This window comes from Eurypyga helias, unplaced genomic scaffold, assembly GCF_000690775.1.
Source record: "Eurypyga helias isolate BGI_N326 unplaced genomic scaffold, ASM69077v1 scaffold3464, whole genome shotgun sequence".
Taxonomy (NCBI): domain Eukaryota; kingdom Metazoa; phylum Chordata; class Aves; order Eurypygiformes; family Eurypygidae; genus Eurypyga; species Eurypyga helias.
Window position 1 is genome coordinate 80559 of NW_010244167.1, and position 19618 is coordinate 100176.

Below are 19618 nucleotides of genomic sequence, written 5' to 3' on the forward strand. Positions count from 1 at the left end.
CGCCCCCCTCGTAGCTAGTCATTTGCTGAATACTTTAGTCAAACATAGAACTGTGCACTGACTGTACCTGGTTTATTTTTTACAGAGCTCAACTAGACAGCATAGAGATGATAGTATAAAGAGCTTTTCCTTTTATCGGTGGGACCACTGTGTAATCTTGGAAAGACATCTGTGCTAAGTAGGTGCATGGGCAGTCATAAGAAACACGTTGGCACTTTGAGATTCATCCCAGCATGACTGTGAGTACAGCACACTCCCTTATTTGCGCACCACCATGCACCCGGCTGTTTTTCGGGTGACCTGCTTTTTAAACACTGCCAGAGTACTGAGCCACCAAGGAGGCAGAGGAACCCAGTGCCTTGAGTGTGCCAGGGGCAGCCTCTGGCTGTGCCTGCATCTGCATGTGCAAGCTGTTTGCACAGAGAGCCTTTTCTTAAGGGCAGCCTTAAAGCATCCCTTAAAAAAATGTTGTAAACATATCCCCTGAAATTAACTGAATGTGAGTAATTTTAATAAAGTTAATCATCCCTCTTCATCTTTGTGAGAGAACGGCTTTTGAAAGAAGTCATGAAGAGGGCCTGTGTGCCAAAGCTGGTCTGTTTTCCTTCCAGTGATAGCAAAGGAATAAAAAACCACTGATAAAACACTTTCTCTTGCCCTGTATGCCTTTATTCGCTTAATTATTCATGAATAACTTAAATAATTATAAGCAGAATACTGTATTACCTATAAAACTTACCCCATTGCACATAATATTCCTGATGCTTACAATACTGCCAAGATAGCTTACATAAATTTGCCTTGCCCAAATACCTGTAGCAGAGCTGATGTACTATTAAGGGGAATGAAAACACCTTTAATACAACTGTTAGGCCAAACCAACTCTCGTAAGGAGCATCCTCTGGCCCTGCAATACGATCCTCTTGGGTCCATTCCTGAACCAACAGAGAACTCTTTGCAGGACCAGGGGGGGCCATGACCTTAGCTGGCTTATACATGCAATGCTTTTAAGTAAAATTGTTACAAGCTGCTCTTTTTAAATGCTTCCCATTGTAATGGTGTAGCTTTTTATCAGCTCCTTGCTGGGAACCAAAATAATAGCATATAAAGTGGATTTAAAAGTGAAATAGGCCTTGAAGTTACATACAGCACGTTGGAAATTAGGACTTGAGGCAGAAATTCAGCAAAACTGAGTCTCAAAGCGCCAATTGTTACAACCAGTCAACTGCAAAAGGTGTGCAAATTTGACAGAAGTCAGCAAGGGTTTACTTCTGGAAGACAAAATTGTCTAGGATTTTCAGAAGTAACCTCAGAGGTAGTCCCTCCTTCCGTCCAGAGGATGGAGAACTCCTTCCCCCAGACAAACTGCTGCAATTCTGTCAAGCAGTGGCAGACTGTAGCCATCTCATTACAACAGAGTTGCCACCTTTTGCAGAGCAGCTCACTAGCCCAAGCATTTTCCTGGTAGGAAACGGGAATCCTGGATGTTGAGATCTTCTCTAGTGTGGACAGCTCAGATGCACACGTGTGAATGCTCCAAGTACGGCTCAGCTACGTGGCTATGGGTGTTTTGCCTCTGTGGGATGGGTGCACTCCAACCTCTCCACGGTATTCGGTCTGGAATGTAACAGAAAGGAGGCCAGAAGGAAAATAGGCAAAGATGGACCCTGACTCCAACCAGTGATTGCACTCCCAACAGTTGCAAAGACGCAGGTGTAATTCCTGTCCTTTATTTTTTTTCTTCACTACTCAGCAGATACAAGGAAGCCAAAGGAACCAAGAAGGAAACTGCTGTGTCCAAAGAAAGCAACAGCAGAAAATGAAAAATCATACTCTTGAATGCCTGGTACTTTCCTACATGAGTATTTTTTCCACAGAACATAACATGATAAAATAAGGGGGGAAAAAGGATGGATACCGTTAGATGTTCTTAACAACGAGTTCGAATACACTGGGAATCTCCCAAAGGAAGTGGTAGATGCTTCACTGACTAAGTCATAGAACAATTAAACTGTCACAGCCCTAAGAAAATAGTAAACAATTAAATGGCAAATGTGCAGGCAAGAATATGAAATCCAACCCATCTTTCAGGGATATGCCACCATTGTGTTCATTTCACAGCTTTAAAGATCTCTTTTCAGAGCACAAATTAAGCAAAGCCAAACGACCCAAGCAACGGGGACCTACCTCTTGGCCATCCTTGTCTGTGGTGTCTTCTGCGTGGCCAGCCACTGTGGAGAGGAACTGCAGCAGCCGGTGTAGGGTATCGCAGTTGCAGGGAGGTAGAAGATAAATGAGAAGCTGTAAGGTGCTTAGCTGTTCATCTGGCTCTAATACTAAGAGGGGAAAAAATACATTCTAAGAAAATCACTCCAACTAACCTAAAAGCAGAACAAATACACTGTTCCCGGCCTAAAGGAAGGTGTAAGAATAGCTTTGTCTAAGGACCATTTTCCTTATAACATCAGAAGAAATAGAAAAAATTCTAAGGAAATACCAGAAGTGTAACAAATACTATTAAGGGATTTTTGCTTTCATTGGTCAACTCCTTGTTCACAGATTCATAAGATCCTTCCTCAGCCTATAAGAGAGCAAAATCCATGTTGCACACTCCATCACGGCCACTGGACACAAAATTCTGTTTAACTGCATACTACTGGAATACACAGGGCATTGCTGGGAAGCATTCCAGTCAGTGTATGCTTTCACCATTTTAAATGGGTTTTCTTACGATTTCACATCTTGCAGAGGGACTGGGAGACTGGAGAAGCAACTAAAGATAGAAAGGATGTTCTGCACCACCACTTTAACCATCTAAAATGCAATGGTAGCCATTTTCCCAAATCTGTGAGAGTCTGAACTCAGGTCTTAGGCAACACATTTGGGACTACTCAATATGATAGCTTTGAGGACCATTAGCTATGATGAAACTTGAACTTTTGAAACTAGATTTTTGAAGACAGACTGCGATTTTGGTCAGCGAACAGGTCTAAAAATTAAAAGCATTAATGGCAGTAAGATACCAGGATCCAAATGGAAGTCTGTGATCTGCTACTGCTGAATCAATGACAGGGTCAGGATTTAATAGATAACATGACTCACATCCTATATACAAATGCAAAAACAGGTATAGTAAGCAAAATCTTTCTTGTTCTAGTTTTATGGGCTATATTTACACAGTATGAAAACCAGGGAAAGTCCTCAGCAAATGTATACTTGACAAATACTTGGAGCAAATCAAGGCTAGAGTATTAAATGCACATCAATAAAGAATATGGTTATTAGAGACTAAAGAAATCAAAGAGGGAAGCTTTTGAAAATTGGTAAACCAAGATGTTGCAGAGCTCACAAAGAGTGTTGATGAAAGGTGTATAAAGTTCTCTGGTGAGAAGCGGGTCAGGCATGTCACGCAGAAATTCCTTTAATAAAGCAGCAACATCATGAATGCTGTGCTCTTCGTCTAACACAACATCTATGCCCCGGTCAAACTCTTCACGTAACTGAAAAAGATCATGACAAAGACCCACAGTTACTTCCTGTCCTAATCAGTACATCCCAACACAGAAAATCTTTTAAGATACAGGTTTACCCATTTTCACTTTCCAGATCGGAAATGACTAGTATCTGTCAAGGTCAAAGATATAATTAATGTCTAAATGCTGCTTATTCCACAACACGTAACTTAAGGTTTGTACTGGACTGTAATAAGATACAATTCTTTCTTACCAGCTAATAGATGGCACGCTTTTCTGGAAAAAATTTGCCTAAAATAGTTTTTGCCGAAACGTAAGATTAATAACAAAGGCAGAAAGCAGGGAGAATAAGGAAAACTGCAAGAAAGGCTTTCTTATACCACCTTACCGCACTACCCCTAGCTTTCAGACCAGAAGGACTAAAATTGCATTTCACAACATTTATGTTTTTGCACAAAAACATTAATAATAATAACAATGATACAGTGTTAAAATCCACCCAACTCACATTTCTCTAGTGATTTAAGATTGTATTTAAGCAGTCAGCAACCAGGTTCACTAAGACTTCATGGCATCTGTCCACATGCACCTTGTTCTGCCTTCCTAATTTAGTTATATTCACTAAGTGATCATCATTACGGAGTTAACAAACAGCAAGCTACTAATACCATTACGAGGTACCGCTGTTTGTTTCCAGTTACAGTCCTCAGACAAATTCCGCATAATTCAAAGGCATCACGATTCCCAAAGGCAGAAGAAATTCCTCTTCCACATCCAATACGCCTTGCGGAAAGATAAAAGCCTGCCTATGGAGAGATTTCCCAGCACCAAGAGCAGAATACTTTCTGCAGGCTGAGTGCTTCAACTTTTACTCTCTTTAAATTCTGAAAAGAGTCAAGATGTTTTAAAACTCTTTCCTAGGAAAATGTTTTGTATCTCTGCTAATAATTTTGAGGTATCATGATCTCACATATAACTTCTCAGAGAGCAATTGTATCTAAATCTTACTAAATGAGGAAATCTGTCTGAGGTATCAGCTTTCTTTACCAGGATTATTATTACAGACATATCAAAAAGAAGAATGAAGGTAAATTACAAGCAAACTATATGTCTGTGATAATATGTGGCAAATCTTCATCACAGACAAATCTACCTTGGGTGTGTATAGTGCAGAGGAATGTAGAAAATCCCACATTAACAGCTGAAATCGTGCTTTCATGGCGAGCATGAAAGGTATTCTATAAAAACTACAGCCTGCTTTCTTTTATTAAGACTACTTTTAACATTATTAATATTGGTCATTATTAATACTTATGATAACCAGAATTTGTTCTTTATCTAGTATTATGCTTCCACCCCTGATCTGTGGTCAAAGATTTTCCAGTGCCAACTTGGGGATTTCATTACCAGCTGAATTGTACTCCAGACTGGTGGCAAATGGGGAACATCCCTGTGGAGCACCATAAATTGCTTCAATACAGAAGGTTGCTTCTGCACTTACTGCCCCAAAGCAAGTGAGGAAACAGACTAGCACTGCATCAGGAATTCGGACTTCACAAATAGTTGGGTAAATTAACTAACAATTCTAACTGAAGTTCTAACTTCACTAACAGTTGTATTTGAGGACCCTGGTCTAGTGGAAGGTGTCCCTGCCCATGGCAGGGGGTTTGGAACTAGATGATCTTTAAGGTCCCTTCCAGCCCAAACGATTCTGTGATTCTGTAAATTACAAATTGCTGCTACATTCTTGAATATGGCACTTACGATCTGACACCCTGTGAGGCCTGCAGAGAGGTCCTAATTAGCACAGTATCAGATAATCATTGGTGAAACACGGCCACATTTTGGGTCCGTGTATCATTGCTGCTAAAAACCGCGTATTTCCAAGTTTAAACTTCATGTCTCTCAGACTTCATTCACAGGGACTACTTTTCAACTTCTCGAAAGTACACCCAGTGAACTACAGCATTCACCGGAGCTGAAGACATGAGAGCTGACGACATCCCTGCTGGGAGAGGGGATGGGAGAGCAGAGCTCCAGTCATTTCACTCTTCAGCCTCAGGGTCTGGCGGTTGCTTCACCCGCAGAGCTGCCACCCAGTCACCAGGCCCAGCGCAGCGGGCTGCGCCCACCAGAAGCTCGGCAGAGGTGCTCTGCTCAGGCATCTGTATAGTTTCTGGGCCCAGGCTGGTACCTGGCACCCCGATGTACCAGACCTATCACCTTGAGTCAACACAAGCTCAGAATCTTTGTCCTACACCCCACTGAATGTGAAGGAGGTGGTTTGTAATAGGCACGCTCGTTCTAGATTTTCTCTTCCTGCTCACCAACCAAAAACCCCGCTGGCACATGAGTTTACTTACTTAAGTATTTATTGCAACAAACTGGAGTTGAAAAAAATCTACAGGACATTTTCTAAGGGAAACAAAACTATGCCTACTTTCTACACAAAAAACCCTAATGAACAGCTGCAAAAGCACACCAAATCTGAGTGCTGGGTTTGGCTTTCCATGGTTCAGAAAATGACTGGAATTTTAATTGAATCCAGATTTTCCCATGTGTTCATGTTGACAACATTTATTATTGTAGCTGCTAGGACCAGGCTGATGCTTCCATGTTGTTTAATGAAATATATTAGTTCGCCTAATTCAATAAATTAGTCCATGTAATAGAATACACAAATACCCAAACCTCTTGATTTCCTCAGCTTTTGAAAACACAGCAGAAAACTGGTGAAAGTCACTGATGCTCAAAGTTAAGGCTTAGTTTAGAAGTAAATGAAACAAGCCCTCTGTGTTTTTCCCAGAGGAATGACGCAATTGTACTCATCCTTGAATGATAATACATGTTTTGACATGCAAGTTTGAAATGCAAATGACAGGCAACATACTTTTCCATACTTTACCTAGTTTAGTGTTGATCTAAGGACTGCATTTGCAGGCCATGAATGTCTTTAGCTTTGTGTTACACCAGCCACTCAGCAACAGAAACTGCTGAAGAATAAGCTACAAATCAGTAGTCTATACTGTCCTACAAGCCAGAATCAAGCCAGTTTAGTTATTCAAGGTAACCTTCCAGAGCACCAGACATCATACTGTGTAGTTTTTTGTAACAAAGAATTATTATTTTTGGGATCAGATGCAGTCAAGCTTTCTTTTGATTTCTTCTATTTGATCTTTTTGGTCTTTTACAGGAAAATACCCCTGCCAGGAAGTATCTGTTTATTCCCTCCCTAAGCATCATGCAACCATTAAGCACTATTCTCTACTGCTCCAGCTCAACATGTATTCCCAACTTCGGGTAACAACAAAGCAGTATCGAGGGCTGAGGGAACACCCACTTCTGACTTTGTCTCTGGAAACCAACTGTACACTGTCTCTGCTTTTTCAACATTTGGCTGAGACTAGGACTTGGATGGGTCTGCTCTGACCTTCAAGTTTAACAGGGGTAAAAGAAAGGTGATATTTGGGAGCAGCAATTTGAGGGTCAATCAGGTTGTTCTGTACTTGCATATTTTCTCATACTGTAAGTTTTCCAAAAAAGATTTACAGTTTGAGTTTACTTTGGGAGCTTCAGCTGTTTCTGAGATGCACCTAGCAGCCAAAAAAAAAATGTAACCTTTGGAAAATTTCATCACTGTAGTCTGTTTGGATCTCCAACCCTGCACTAGGTCTGCAGAGCAAAACATACAGAGACTGTTAACCTGCGGAGAACCTGACAACAATTCCACCAAATGTAAAAGATGACTGGAAATGGCCTGTTATGAGCCATCAAAGAAACAATAAAATCACTGACCCAGAAAGCCTGAATTTCACCAGGTGATGGCTGGGGAATCACCTATGAGAAAGGAATCAGGGTTTTTCGTATCACAGCTGATGAGGGAAAAGCGTATCCATACCTACTCACCTGTCTTACTCTCTTTTTTGAGCTTCCAACTCTGAATATTCCGACTGTCTGGAGACCTGCAAGTGTAGCACATCAGACAACTGTTTTATTGTTTAATTTTCTGCTGAAAATTGCATTGAACCAAAGCAATCTGTGCTATGTGTGTACTTAAAAGAATAAACACCAGATCCCTCCCACCCTCCCGCCTCCCTCCCTCCATGTACTTCCCTACAAACTTGTACTTACCATGCTGAGGTGAAGCTCAGTTGTCTTAGATTAAGAAGCCCATTCACTGTAGTTTTTAAGGACCTCACATTACCTAACTTGCAAATGGCATCTCCATGACATTTCTTGTGATGCCATTTTGGTAGTGCCACTGCTACTCCAGCAGGGATATAGGTATGCAGAGAGTGAGGAACTGCTCAGTGTTTGGAGGGGGCACTTCCAAGAACGACATCAAAGTAAACAGGCAGTAAGACAACTAAATACTTGGGTACCGAGCTGTGTCTTCGGACCCAGGAAGCAGTTGGTGACTGGGGTTACCCATTGGCTGTACAGCACCTGTCAAGTCAAAGCTGCATTTCCTTCAAGGGGCATAATTAGGGCACTTTGGCAGATTACAAGGAAGAATTCTACCTGGAGTTGCATCCATCTTATAGGGTAGAAGCAGCTATGATATGCAGGAAAGCTATAAAGGAGTACTGTGGTACTTCAGGTAAAGCACAGGTTTGCCTCTTGTGTCACACTTAAAATGATTTGGGAATGGGTGTTGCCCCCTATTCCATAAGAAATCAGTTCAAACCTTCTTCTAGCCTTGTAGATACTACCAGAAGATCAGATGATAACGTGGTTGTTGAATGGACATACTTTGCTGAGTAACAGAAACCAAAAAAATTGAGAGTAAATGTCATCTTAGAGGTGACATGGTCTTTGGCAATGAGAACGTGTGTGGATATTTTAGACTTAAGCAGCTGTGTACATAAAATCACTTTACACAGATATTTTTGGCAAAAAGGATGAAATCTTTAAATTTCTCAAAGTCAACCAATCCTGATGACTGTTTTGCGGATGGTGGATATGAGAAGAATATTGGCAGGAGTTTATAATTCCCTTCAGAGAGAGCAAGACTGAGCCTGAGGCTGGTCAGGATGACTCAGGCAAGGGACTAACGAAGTAGGCAGCCTGAAAGTCTTGTAGTGAACAGGAAAAAGTTTCTTGGAGCTTAATATAATTTAGCATGGGTTTTGTTAATTTCTCTAAGCCTCTATCTTCACCTGCTCTTTCCAGTTAAGTCTTGCACTGTAGTACAAAAAGTCAATTTAGCTCTTACACCTTGAGATCCACTGGCTGGGAAGAATGACCCCAAGGCTGACCAGCACATTTCAGACTTTCATTCTCAAGGTATCGGTAAGCCCACACAGTGTGCAGAGCTGTTCGCACAGAATTAAGCACTCCAGTACAAGATGAGCCATGTCTGAGAAATGCCTCTTCCCCAATGCTGTACGGGACAGTTTGAAAGCTTGTAGCATAGATCCTTAGTTTGGGAACATATCACCTAAGTATTTCTGAGACGGTATCTTTAGCAAGAAGCAAAATAGAAGGGAAAGTGTATTGACTTTCCAAGATGTAATTTCCTTGTAATTGGAACTATATGCTTGCTTCTCAATATGCACATTTATTTATATTATGGTAAAAATATATCTGCCACTCCTGGGTAAATGAAATATTCTTACCATGCTTTTCCAAGTGCTGGCAGCAACTATCTACAAGCCGAGGAACCTGTCTGTAAATAGGGTTCAGGCTTAGTTTCTTATCTCTTGCCTTTTCTTTCTTGCTCTGGGCTTCTGCTGGCAATGAGAGCTGGAGAGCCTCTAACAATCGTGACTGATTGTCATCAAGATCTGTAATAGAGTCCACAGACATCGCGCCCTGTAAAATACACATACAAGAGCAATTAGTACGGCTGCAGAAATCTAAACACCACAGGACCTTGTCTAACAGACTTTTGCCTACCTGCATTTTAAACAAAATAATGTAAAAATACAATTTGCTACGCAGTTTTTGCAAATTAATGAAGTTACAATACCAGCATAGTGGATGAGAAAATCACAATGGTACCAATGCTATTATTACCATAATACAAGGAATGCAAATTAGATATTGAAAATACTAAATGCTTTCCACTCACGTAGCACACCTTTTTATTTCTGTAAGCCTGCACGTACTGCAGGACAAGGATGAATTCTGGTCTGTATGTACAACTCAGCAGTACATTATTTATGTGCCTGGAGTTATATACACATTTTTAAACTCCTTCCCTACTTTTTGTGCATCTTGGGCCATTAGACCAGTGAAAATGATGAACAGATTTACCGCCACAGACCGTATACAGTAAGCTAATAACATAAACACATAAAACTATAGAGATTGAAATAATCCCATGCTATCACAGAACAAAGACACATCAGAGAAGTAGAGGGGCAATATTTTTTAGATAATTCTACTTCATGTATTTTAAAATCATTAAAATTCCAGTGAAAGCTTTGAAAACTATGTTTGGCATAAAGCAAGGCGCAGAAGTTCAAGCAGTCTGTAAAGGATAAAGCAGCACAAGCAACAGGAGGTTTATGGCATGCTTCAATGTTCACACTTGAAAAATATTCTTTTTTTCAAACCACAAGATTAACGTCACTTCAAAATAATCGTTTCCCTCAATTTTTATTAAACGTACCAGGCAAAAACATTTATGGGGACATCTAGACTTACAGATAATAATAAAACAAAAAGAAAAATTTGGGGTTTAATTCTCATTAAAAACATCTACTATAAATTATTTTCTTTCTTTCTGAAACAAAGGACACATTTTACCATAACATAAAATGTATTGTACAGAGCTCCATCGTGTCACCCTAAAGAATAATGAAGAAAATATAAATTCCCATTCAAAACTTTGCTGACAACTCTAAAAAGCACACTGTTCTGCTGACACGTATTTCATAGACTGCTGGCGAGATCTCTACGTCTACTGAACGAGAACTGTACAACTGCTAGGGAATCTTAAGCTCTAGAAGTAGTTTGTTCCATCAGCTTAGACCACCGAACATTACAAAGATTTCTGACTCATAGTCAACTCATACAAAGTCCACTGAGATTTCAAATGAATTCAAAACATTTTAGTTCATAATATGTTTAAAAAAACCCTCATCTAGCTTATCAGGTATAGCTGTTTCTTGTAACTCATGGAAGACTTATAAATAAAACACAGTGAAGTTTTCAGATTTTTTTGGACCCACATCCCTAAACAATTACTACACCCTTTAGAATGCAACTTTAACCTTGATTTCTGATGTCTCTCAGAAGTACATTTGCTTGATACCCATTTCCTGCCAAAAGGGGAAAAAAAAAATATCACTTCAAAACCAAAGAATCATCTCTGGCCATGATCCATGCATGCGAAATTCCAACTGAATAATTTTTCTATTTTGTTTTTAAGAGTTTGGAGTTTCAGACATGAAAATTAGTTGACTGACACTGAAAATCCCAACACCATTGCAGCTCCTGTACGACAGGTACCTCCTTTATATCAGGTCCTTCCCTGTCTGCAAAGCATCCTCACCTCATGAATCATTATTATCACAGAGTCACTTAAGTCGGATTCAGATCCCTAAAATAGATGTAAATACAGTCAGTTCACCGTTATCCTTGGGCATTTTATCAAAGTTGTGGATTAACTGGGGCACTGAGCTGGCTTTAGGAAGAGTGACCTTGAGTCCAGTGGCTGAAATACAGGACTGCTTTGCAACAGCAAGTCCAGGTCAGCTCTGATTTTAAATTTCAAAGTGCGCAGGATAAGTCTACTAACACGCTCCATTGATCCAGCTCAAACTTAGCCAGACCTATTTGTTTGGGCTCAGCTGGACCTACATGACTGCTGAGGAATGATGCAGGAGGTCATGCACATTGCTGCCCTCTGCTCCAGGACTATTAATACAGACACAGCGGTTCTTGGACTGCAGCGCTCAGCAATGGAAGAAAAATCAAGTTCCATCTCCTAGGCATAACTTTTGCACACAATGGAAACCAGTCCCTGCTCCACCACGACAAGCTCAAAAATCAAAATAAACCAGGCAAGTCTTAAGCTAAGCACTCAGAAACATGAAGGAAAGTGGAGATGAAGGAGGAGATGGAAAGAGCAAAAGGAAAACGAAGGCTAGAGGGACAGATGTGTAATGAAGGTCAGATAAAGCTTTTCTTTACTTTTTAGGTGTTATAGAAGGCTTTTCTCTTTTGAAAATGAGCAGCATTACAGAGTATGCGTGGGATAGAGTACTATCCATGGCAGATACATTTTCACTCCATACATTATGCTATTGGAGTAGTAAAGCAGTGTGACTGAGCTCCTGATACTGTGTGTACAAGAATGCAAACATCTTAAAAAATCATGCCCTCAGCTATTTGCGGACAGTATGTAGACACTTCAAGTATAAGCTTCAGCTGACAGCTAGAGGAAAAGAAGGCAGGTCATGGGACTCTTCAATCTTCTCTTAATTTGTAATGTACTCCAGTTCTACCCCTCTTAACACCGTGGGTTGAAGAGCCCTACATAGCGTTTCTCGGAAGTAGGTATCATCCCAGGGATAAGAAGGTGAAGATCCTAAGATTTTTTTTTTTTTTTCCACCAGGGTCTGTTCGTGTACCACAAATTCTTTCTCAGATTACTTAAGAGTTTTTTATTGCAAATATTTTATTATGCATTTTATTCCCACCATTGCAAATAAAATTAAAAAGCAGTAATTTTAGAACCTCTATTCTATAGTAAAAAAAAGAAAGATTCTGATACTGTTACTAGCTGCAGTACTGGAAAACTGGAAAGCTCAGAGCATAAAAATTACTTACAAGGGACAGAACCCTGTAAATAAGTGATCTACCAGGTACTTATCTTACATGCAGGACTGACCTTCAACCCACCCCACTGCACTGTGTTCTGCTGCCAAAAGCATCTTCATAGCCTGGACGCAGAAATGTCCTTCAAAGAACCTGGTACAAATTTACTCTGACAGCTTCTTACCACTGAGGACATGATCAGAATTAGACCATGGGGATTTTTATGAATATTAGGATAGGGATGAATAGTTAGGTTTATTTCCAAGTTTGTGGAGCTAGATTAACATAAGCACACATATCAATATCAATCACATAGGTTTTGTCTTCCCTGATTGAAACAATGAGGTTGAAAACGGATGGATGTTGTTAAATTAAAAGACCTAGACAGAAGGAAGTAGGTAAAAGCAGTGAACAGGAAGGATTGTAAATAACCTCTCTGCCACTTTGGGATCTGTAACAGACTTGCACAGTCCACACTATCTTTTATCACCAGCACTAGGTAAAGAAGATTTCCACTACAGTTAGAATTTTCTGGTTTTGACCAGGCCGGCTTCCACCTGAAAAAACTCACTGTTCGAACATGACAGAAGAAATATCACACAATCCACAGTCACAACAGGCTTTTTACCTGCTCCAGCTAGACCCTCCAGACCTACTGGCATGCACCACGTTGCAATGGGTCTACTTACACGCCTCCTTGCTCGTGGCGCTGGCTCGGGTGTGTTGGGAGAAGTGGATTCGTACGGTGTTTCTGAGGTTGAGCTAAGAGATGAGTTACTGCTTGAAAGTTCTTTGTTCTGTCTTTTAGTTCCGAATGGCAAGAGAAAGGCCACAAAATCCGAAACATCTTTTTGCTCTTCTCTCTGAGAGTCTTGCTTGAGCTTGTAGGCCCGATCATTAGCAATCACTTGGGACAAGGGCATTCCAAAAGCCTGGGGAATAAATTCTGCACAACAACAAGAAGATTAATATTTACTGAACATCTGGCATTTATTTAGTACAAAAAGAATTAAGCTGTTAAAAAGAAAAACTATCTCAAGTCCCCTTAAATATATAAAAATTCCAATATATATTGGACTGCATAATAGTAATAACAACCTGCAGACAATAAAATAATAGCGGAGACGTGCCAGGTAATTGTAGCCCATGGTATCTGAATCCTGTTTCCAGTTGAATAGTGCAAGATATACCACACAGAATCTTGGAAAATCAACTGTGAACTGATCTAATTAAGACCTTAACTTCCACTGAAAACAACTGGAAGTCAGGCACGTTGGTTACATGTAGATTGTCATCAGAGGCACCAGTAACCTAATCCCAAGACTGGGGAGCCTAGCTGGACCGTGCCACAAATGTCTTGTTTCAGACCCCTTCACCAGGTTTCTTTGTCACAAATGCTGCAGGGCACCAGAGTGAAGGGGTACAGGCATATACTTGGGTCTCGTTACAGGTCAGGAGGGTAAGCACCTACCTGTACAGGGAGTTTTAAGTGCATCCACTATTCAGACTACAACTTCAAGGATATGGTTTTAGTTATATACAAGAACTATACAAGATTAAACCAGTTGAATAGTGATTTATCAGGCTAAAGATCCTTTGGAGCAGTACAAAAAATACATAGGGCCATACAGAAATACAGGGGAATATAGGTTTCTCTCAATTAATGAAAAGAACATAATCGTATCCCACACCAATATAACTGTAATGTACAAAACCAAAACCAGCGTATACTTCAGATCTCAAAGTAAAATGCTAAAATGTGAATGCTCCACGGTGAATTAGCCAACAACCTATTAATGTTGAAACTCTCATCATTATGTTTCAAATCTAGACCTATCTGAGACTAGTAGAATCAAAACCATCGGATTAGACTGCAAACCAGAACTGGTTTGCGTTCACACAGAATGTTAAGAAAAGCTGCTGACTCTATTCATCCTGGTGAAAATGGGTGCAATTTTTACTAGGTTCCAGCTTCAGACCTGCTTGTATCAGGAATAAAGAAAGCACTAGAGACAAAAAGCAGTATTTTTTTTTAAGCATGAAAAAAAAAAAAAAAGGAAAAAATCCTGCAACACCAAAACCAAACAAAACCACCTCCCAAAACCCAACCCAAAGAAAAATCCTTATCTATTCATCTTCCCTTTAGTCTAAATGACTAAAGGCCAAAGCTCCTCCTGAGACTAGAAGTCTGACTGTATCTTTGATGACACTTTCAAATGTTATCTATGTTTGCATTATCATTAAGATTAAAGTAATTTGTTGAAAAAAAAGAGTAAATTTTATGAATCTTGAATGAGGATACTACTATCCTATCATACTAAAGACACAAAGGCTCTTTGTCCTGATTTGGTGAAAAACATTATTGCCCTTTAAAGTATGAAATGTTAAGACATGAACTAACTTTGGAGGCCAGACAGAACTAAATGAGGAAGCATAGCCTCACATATCAAACAAATCCGGAGGTGACCTGTGAGTAGAATGACATCTAAACCCATCTGCATTTAATTTAGGACAAGGAAGAACATCATCACATTGGGATCAAGCAATGCAGGGGTTGCCAGTTTCAGGAGTGCACAGTTAGACCCATCCCTCCTGCACGCAGCAGAGTGTGCCTACAAAATGATGAGAGTATTAGTATCGAAATTTTTTCTGTTCTGAATTCTCTCTCCAATGAACATTTAAGACAACTTGAAACGCACATATGCAATGTCTCCCCTTTTGCCTTTCTAACTGGGTACTTTGTTATACCTCCAGCATCCCTATTTATCCATCCTTCCACAACATGTCCTGAGAAAAGTCCTTGAGCCATATGAAATCCTGAAATGAAATCTTTCTCTGTTTTTAGCTCACAGCCAGCTGTGCTTCAAATTGGGATAGGACAGCAGTATGTAGCCCAGTGATGCTCAACAGCACGCTGATGCCATTGATCCTACAGCACTAGGATCAACTGGGTCAAGGTCAGCAGGAGAGGAGATCTCAGCACTGCTTCATTAAAGGAATTTCATTAAAATTACCCTCTCCCTGACTTTGTTATGTAAAGGCTGGTATTTTGAGGCAGGTATTGCTCTTCCTCAAAACCTCTCAGGTGTGGGATGCCAGGTTTTTAATTGCTCTTGCTCAACATGCCCATGTAGCAATGAAAGGACACTGAACCTCTGCTATGGGCTGCTTTGCTGTAGGCCTCCTTCTCAAAGGACATGAACCGCTTCCCCGATTTCTCAATGCCTGGCAGAGATGGGGAACTGGATGAAAACCAACTGGCTGATTTTCAGACTAAATACAGATGGAAGTGATGCTGGCTGGCAGTGGTAATTACATTAAAGAATTGGCAAATCCAGTAACTTTTTGCTCATTTGTTGAAATAAAAAAACTGGTTGCACTCTCCACAGATTGGCTACAGCCTCAAGTTCCCACTAAAACTAGTGTATGTGTGCCATGGGGTGGTGGTTTGGAACATGTTTTGCCCACCACTCTTCAGAAGTATTCAATCCCAAAAATTTCCTTGTTGGACAGGTAATGTCATGTCTATTGGAGTGAATGCTAGCCCCTTTGACAAGAAGAGTTGTAGTCATGCAAAGTATTTACCAACCCATTGATGGGGTAGAAAGGGCACTGACTCAGATGTAAGATGTGTAGGTTTGAGGCTGTTTCACAATCAAGGTAAAAGCTTCAACAGCCTATTTCCTGCTGTAGGATAGGGATAACTGCTGCTGGAGATGTTTAATTTGTATAAAGAAACGTTCAGTAGCGCAGCGGCTCAAACTTTGTTGTACATATGCTAAGTGAGTGCCAAAGCTACTAAGTTAGTTACTCTCTGTAAAACCAACAAAAACTTCATCACTTCTTCAATCATCAGAGTGGACAGCTTAAAAGAAGTTTTGCAGAAAGCACCATTAAACTGATTTCCTAAGAAATCTTTCTGTGATGGCAAATGGGCATTTTCTAATAAAAAGCAGCTTGTCACAGAAAAACTCCCAGCCAGATCAAGTAAGAGTTTCAGTGACCAGAAATCCTTATCTTTGCTAATCAAATGATGAGATTCTAGGATGTTGACCTATATGCTTAGCTTACTGGGACTCATGCCACCCTGTCCAAGTATAGTTTCAAAGATTTCTCTGAAGATTCAGCTAGTGAAAATTGTGGTTTCCATCCCACAAACCACAGCAGTCTGTTAAAAACCAGTGAGGTTTATACTCTAGACCTTTCAGGGCTAATAAAGTGAACAGCATACAACACAGCAACTTTGGAGAAGTCTCCTTAGCACTTTGGGTTTTTCTTAAGCACAGCTTAAGTGCTGATTTTGAGCTGCTAAAACCTTGTGATCGATACCTACTGAGAGGCTATACTACCTCTATTTAAATTACAGGAATAGAGTGGGGGACAGCTCAGAGATCAATACACTTTTAAATATCCCTTTTAATGGAAAGGAGTCTTTAAGTCAACCTCCCCAACTATCCAGACTGAGTAACTCTGTTTTGCTAACAAATTAACTACTTTGGATCTGTAGAGAGAGTGTTGGAAGCAAGAAAATAAGGAAAATGTAAACCTTGATGCATACTGGGAATGGAAAAACTCCTTCCATCTGAAGGTTGGCCAAAACCCTTCACTGACTCCAGGAGACTCAGGATAAGACAGTGTTCTCACAGCATCAGCTCTCTGGCTGAAACTGCTTTCTCCAAACAGCTGGAGCTTACTGATCTTCAAGGAGTGATATTAGGCCTTGCCAATTACTTAGGCTTTTTCTGTGGGTCGGTCTTTGGTTTTTTGTGTGGGTTTTTTTGTTTGTTTGTTGTTTTTGTTGGTTTTTTAATTAAGAAGTTCTTTAGGCCTTTAGTTGACTTTAGTACGAAATACGACAGAGTGTTGCTTAAAAAAACCACTTTCTGTCTGCCTAGGGAGCATGAGAAACATTTTAGAAGTTCTTTAAGCAGCACAGTGGGGCACTGGAAAGGCTTGAAGAAAGCACATTTCTGATAAACTCTAATAAAAAAAGAAACTTCATCTATTCAGCTCTCTCCTCAGTCTGTGCCAAGGCATACTAACACGATAGGTTGAATTACTGAAGAAGAAATACAAACGTTAAGAAATACCTCTAAATTTACAAAGCATAGCTGGGAAGTAAACATGGAAGACATTTTCAAGAATTTTGAACTAAAGAAAAATCAAACATCTGCTGCTAGATGTGCATATGCCACAGCGTTACCAGGAAGGCCTGTTCTCAGGAACTCCAGCATACAGAGCAGCTCTGCTAAGGCCCCACAGAAGAACCTCTCAAGTATTTACATTCCAGCAAAAGAGATGATTCTCCATTGCTCAACAAAGCACGTAACAAGTTCACCTGTAGGGTTTACTGGAGCCAGGGCAAAATGGAGCTGTTTTACTGATAATATCTTCTAGGAGAAATCCTTTCCGGGAGACATCTAGTGTACTTTCCAAGGAGACATGCTTACGCTGACTCCCTGTATCACTGGCAGGAGACAGACGAGAGGCTCTGCTTCTGCTGCCATCAAAATTAGCAGTGAATCTGTAAGGAAACAGTACCCGGCTGCCATCATGCAGAGCATCCTGAGAATTTCTTATTCCAAGCAGTACTGACATTTTACTGCTTCTTCAGCCCGAGTACTGTTTGTCAGTAGCCAAAGCCAATGTTTGGAGACAACTGTAGACAGCACGACTGAGAATCATGATGGTCATTAATAACAAGGAGACAGGGTAGAGAAAAGCAAAGACACTGAATGATGGAAGCTGAAAATACCGCTTAAATATTGGGGTTGAGCACTGCTCTCCTGTATGGTCTGTTTACATCTGGCAAGTTTTGCTACATCCTGCTCTAGTGATCACTCTGACATGTAAAAACAATTGAAAAACCACCTGGTTTAAAATTTTTTCCCTTTTAAAGAGATGACGACAGACACACCTGTCAAAAAGGACGAAATAAAGATATGAACCTCATATAAAGTGCATTGAATTCTACTTTAGTGTCTCTATTGGCCTTCGAAAGTGTAACAATTCACTGAAACTCTCACTTAACAGACATATGTGTGAACTGACTGATCCATCTAAATAAAATCTGATGTTAGGAGAGCAAAAACTCCCAAGATTATACCAAGTCCTAAAATACGAGTGATTAAACCTCCAAACAGTCCTAGAAGAAGTAAGTACCATATCATTTTCAATACGCCTTTCAAGCACAGACACCTGGTGGGGTGGGGGAGAACAGTCTTGGGCACATTTTGAGATGGTACCTCCCCAGAGAGAACAATTCCAGCAGTCTACACCCTGCAGCTGCTCAGTACACACCAATGCTAAAGGAGAGGTTTTGTCAGGCAAGACACAAGCCTTCCCTGTTCTTTCTCTGGAGCTGCCCACACACTGACACAACGCTGACCAAACATGTTACATGCTGCACAAGGTTCCCACTTCGCGCACCCTGCAGCAAGACCTTCATCATGCTTCCCTGCTGATCAGCACGGCGGCCTTGTTTTCCACCTCTGTGGTTTCCTGCGCCAGGCACATCTCGGTGATCTTTGGCTGCAACCCACACACAGGATCAGAGTGCTATGCAATCATCAGGATTAACCTTCAGGAGCCTATCTATTAAAAAGAAAAAAAAGGCTTTTCAGGTGGTACATACTCTAGGCAAGACCTAACAACATGGCCCCCTCGGCTGTTACTTGTCCTGGTACGTGGGGTTTCCCTGGCTGAGATGCAGGAAACTCAGGATGTTTGGCATTGGTAATATACACTTCAGACTGAAACTGTGCTTCCAAAAGTGATGCTGTAGGGATGAAAATGCTGTTTGTGTTAAGGCAGCCACAACCGGTCTGTATAAACTGTTCTGGAAATTGGTTTCCTTGCTTCCCCTCTGATGTCCTGTGGCCTTGTCTTGCTTTTTCCTTCTCACAACGATGCAGCTGAACTCGTTACCAAAAAATAACTCCATAAAAAACTAAAAATAAACAGAAGGAAGGCATTCCTTTCGGACATGAGGACTGGGGACCTGGCGGTGTGCATAAGTGCGTGTTCCTGGCCTTTTGTGTGAGCACACCCATGCCCACAGTGAGAAATGTTTTGTTTTGGACCAGTTGCCCGGTAATGGAAGACAGCCTATAAAACGAATGGTAGAAATGCTTGTTAAAAAAACACCATGGAGCAGACAGGATTAATGCTTCCAGCTCACTGTGACACACATGCTGAGGGAGGTTAACTCTGACTTTGGGTGACACAGAGACCACTGTTCAGGGAAGGTGGTGAAGCTGGCTGCGATGTGAACATGGTGGGCTAATCCTATGGACACCAGCAGCAGGAAGCCTTATATTTTTCTTTCCAGAGCCAGCTCACCACATGAAAGCTGAAGAATGCTGTCTAACTCTTGA

At 40.7% G+C, this 19618-nt stretch overlaps 1 protein-coding gene across 1 annotated transcript in view; it reads right to left on the bottom strand.

Annotated features, from left to right (window-relative positions):
* The window catches only part of ARHGAP6 (Rho GTPase activating protein 6), a 61561-nt gene that overhangs the window by 17618 nt on the left and 24325 nt on the right, over positions 1-19618 (bottom strand). Inside the window, exons 3-7 of the mRNA XM_010149643.1 lie at positions 12932-13188; positions 9092-9287; positions 7380-7435; positions 3350-3500; positions 2188-2336 (exon numbers count right to left, since the gene is read on the bottom strand). Of these exons, the coding sequence (XP_010147945.1) occupies positions 2188-2336; positions 3350-3500; positions 7380-7435; positions 9092-9287; positions 12932-13188 (809 nt within the window). The remainder of the gene's footprint in view (positions 1-2187; positions 2337-3349; positions 3501-7379; positions 7436-9091; positions 9288-12931; positions 13189-19618) is intronic.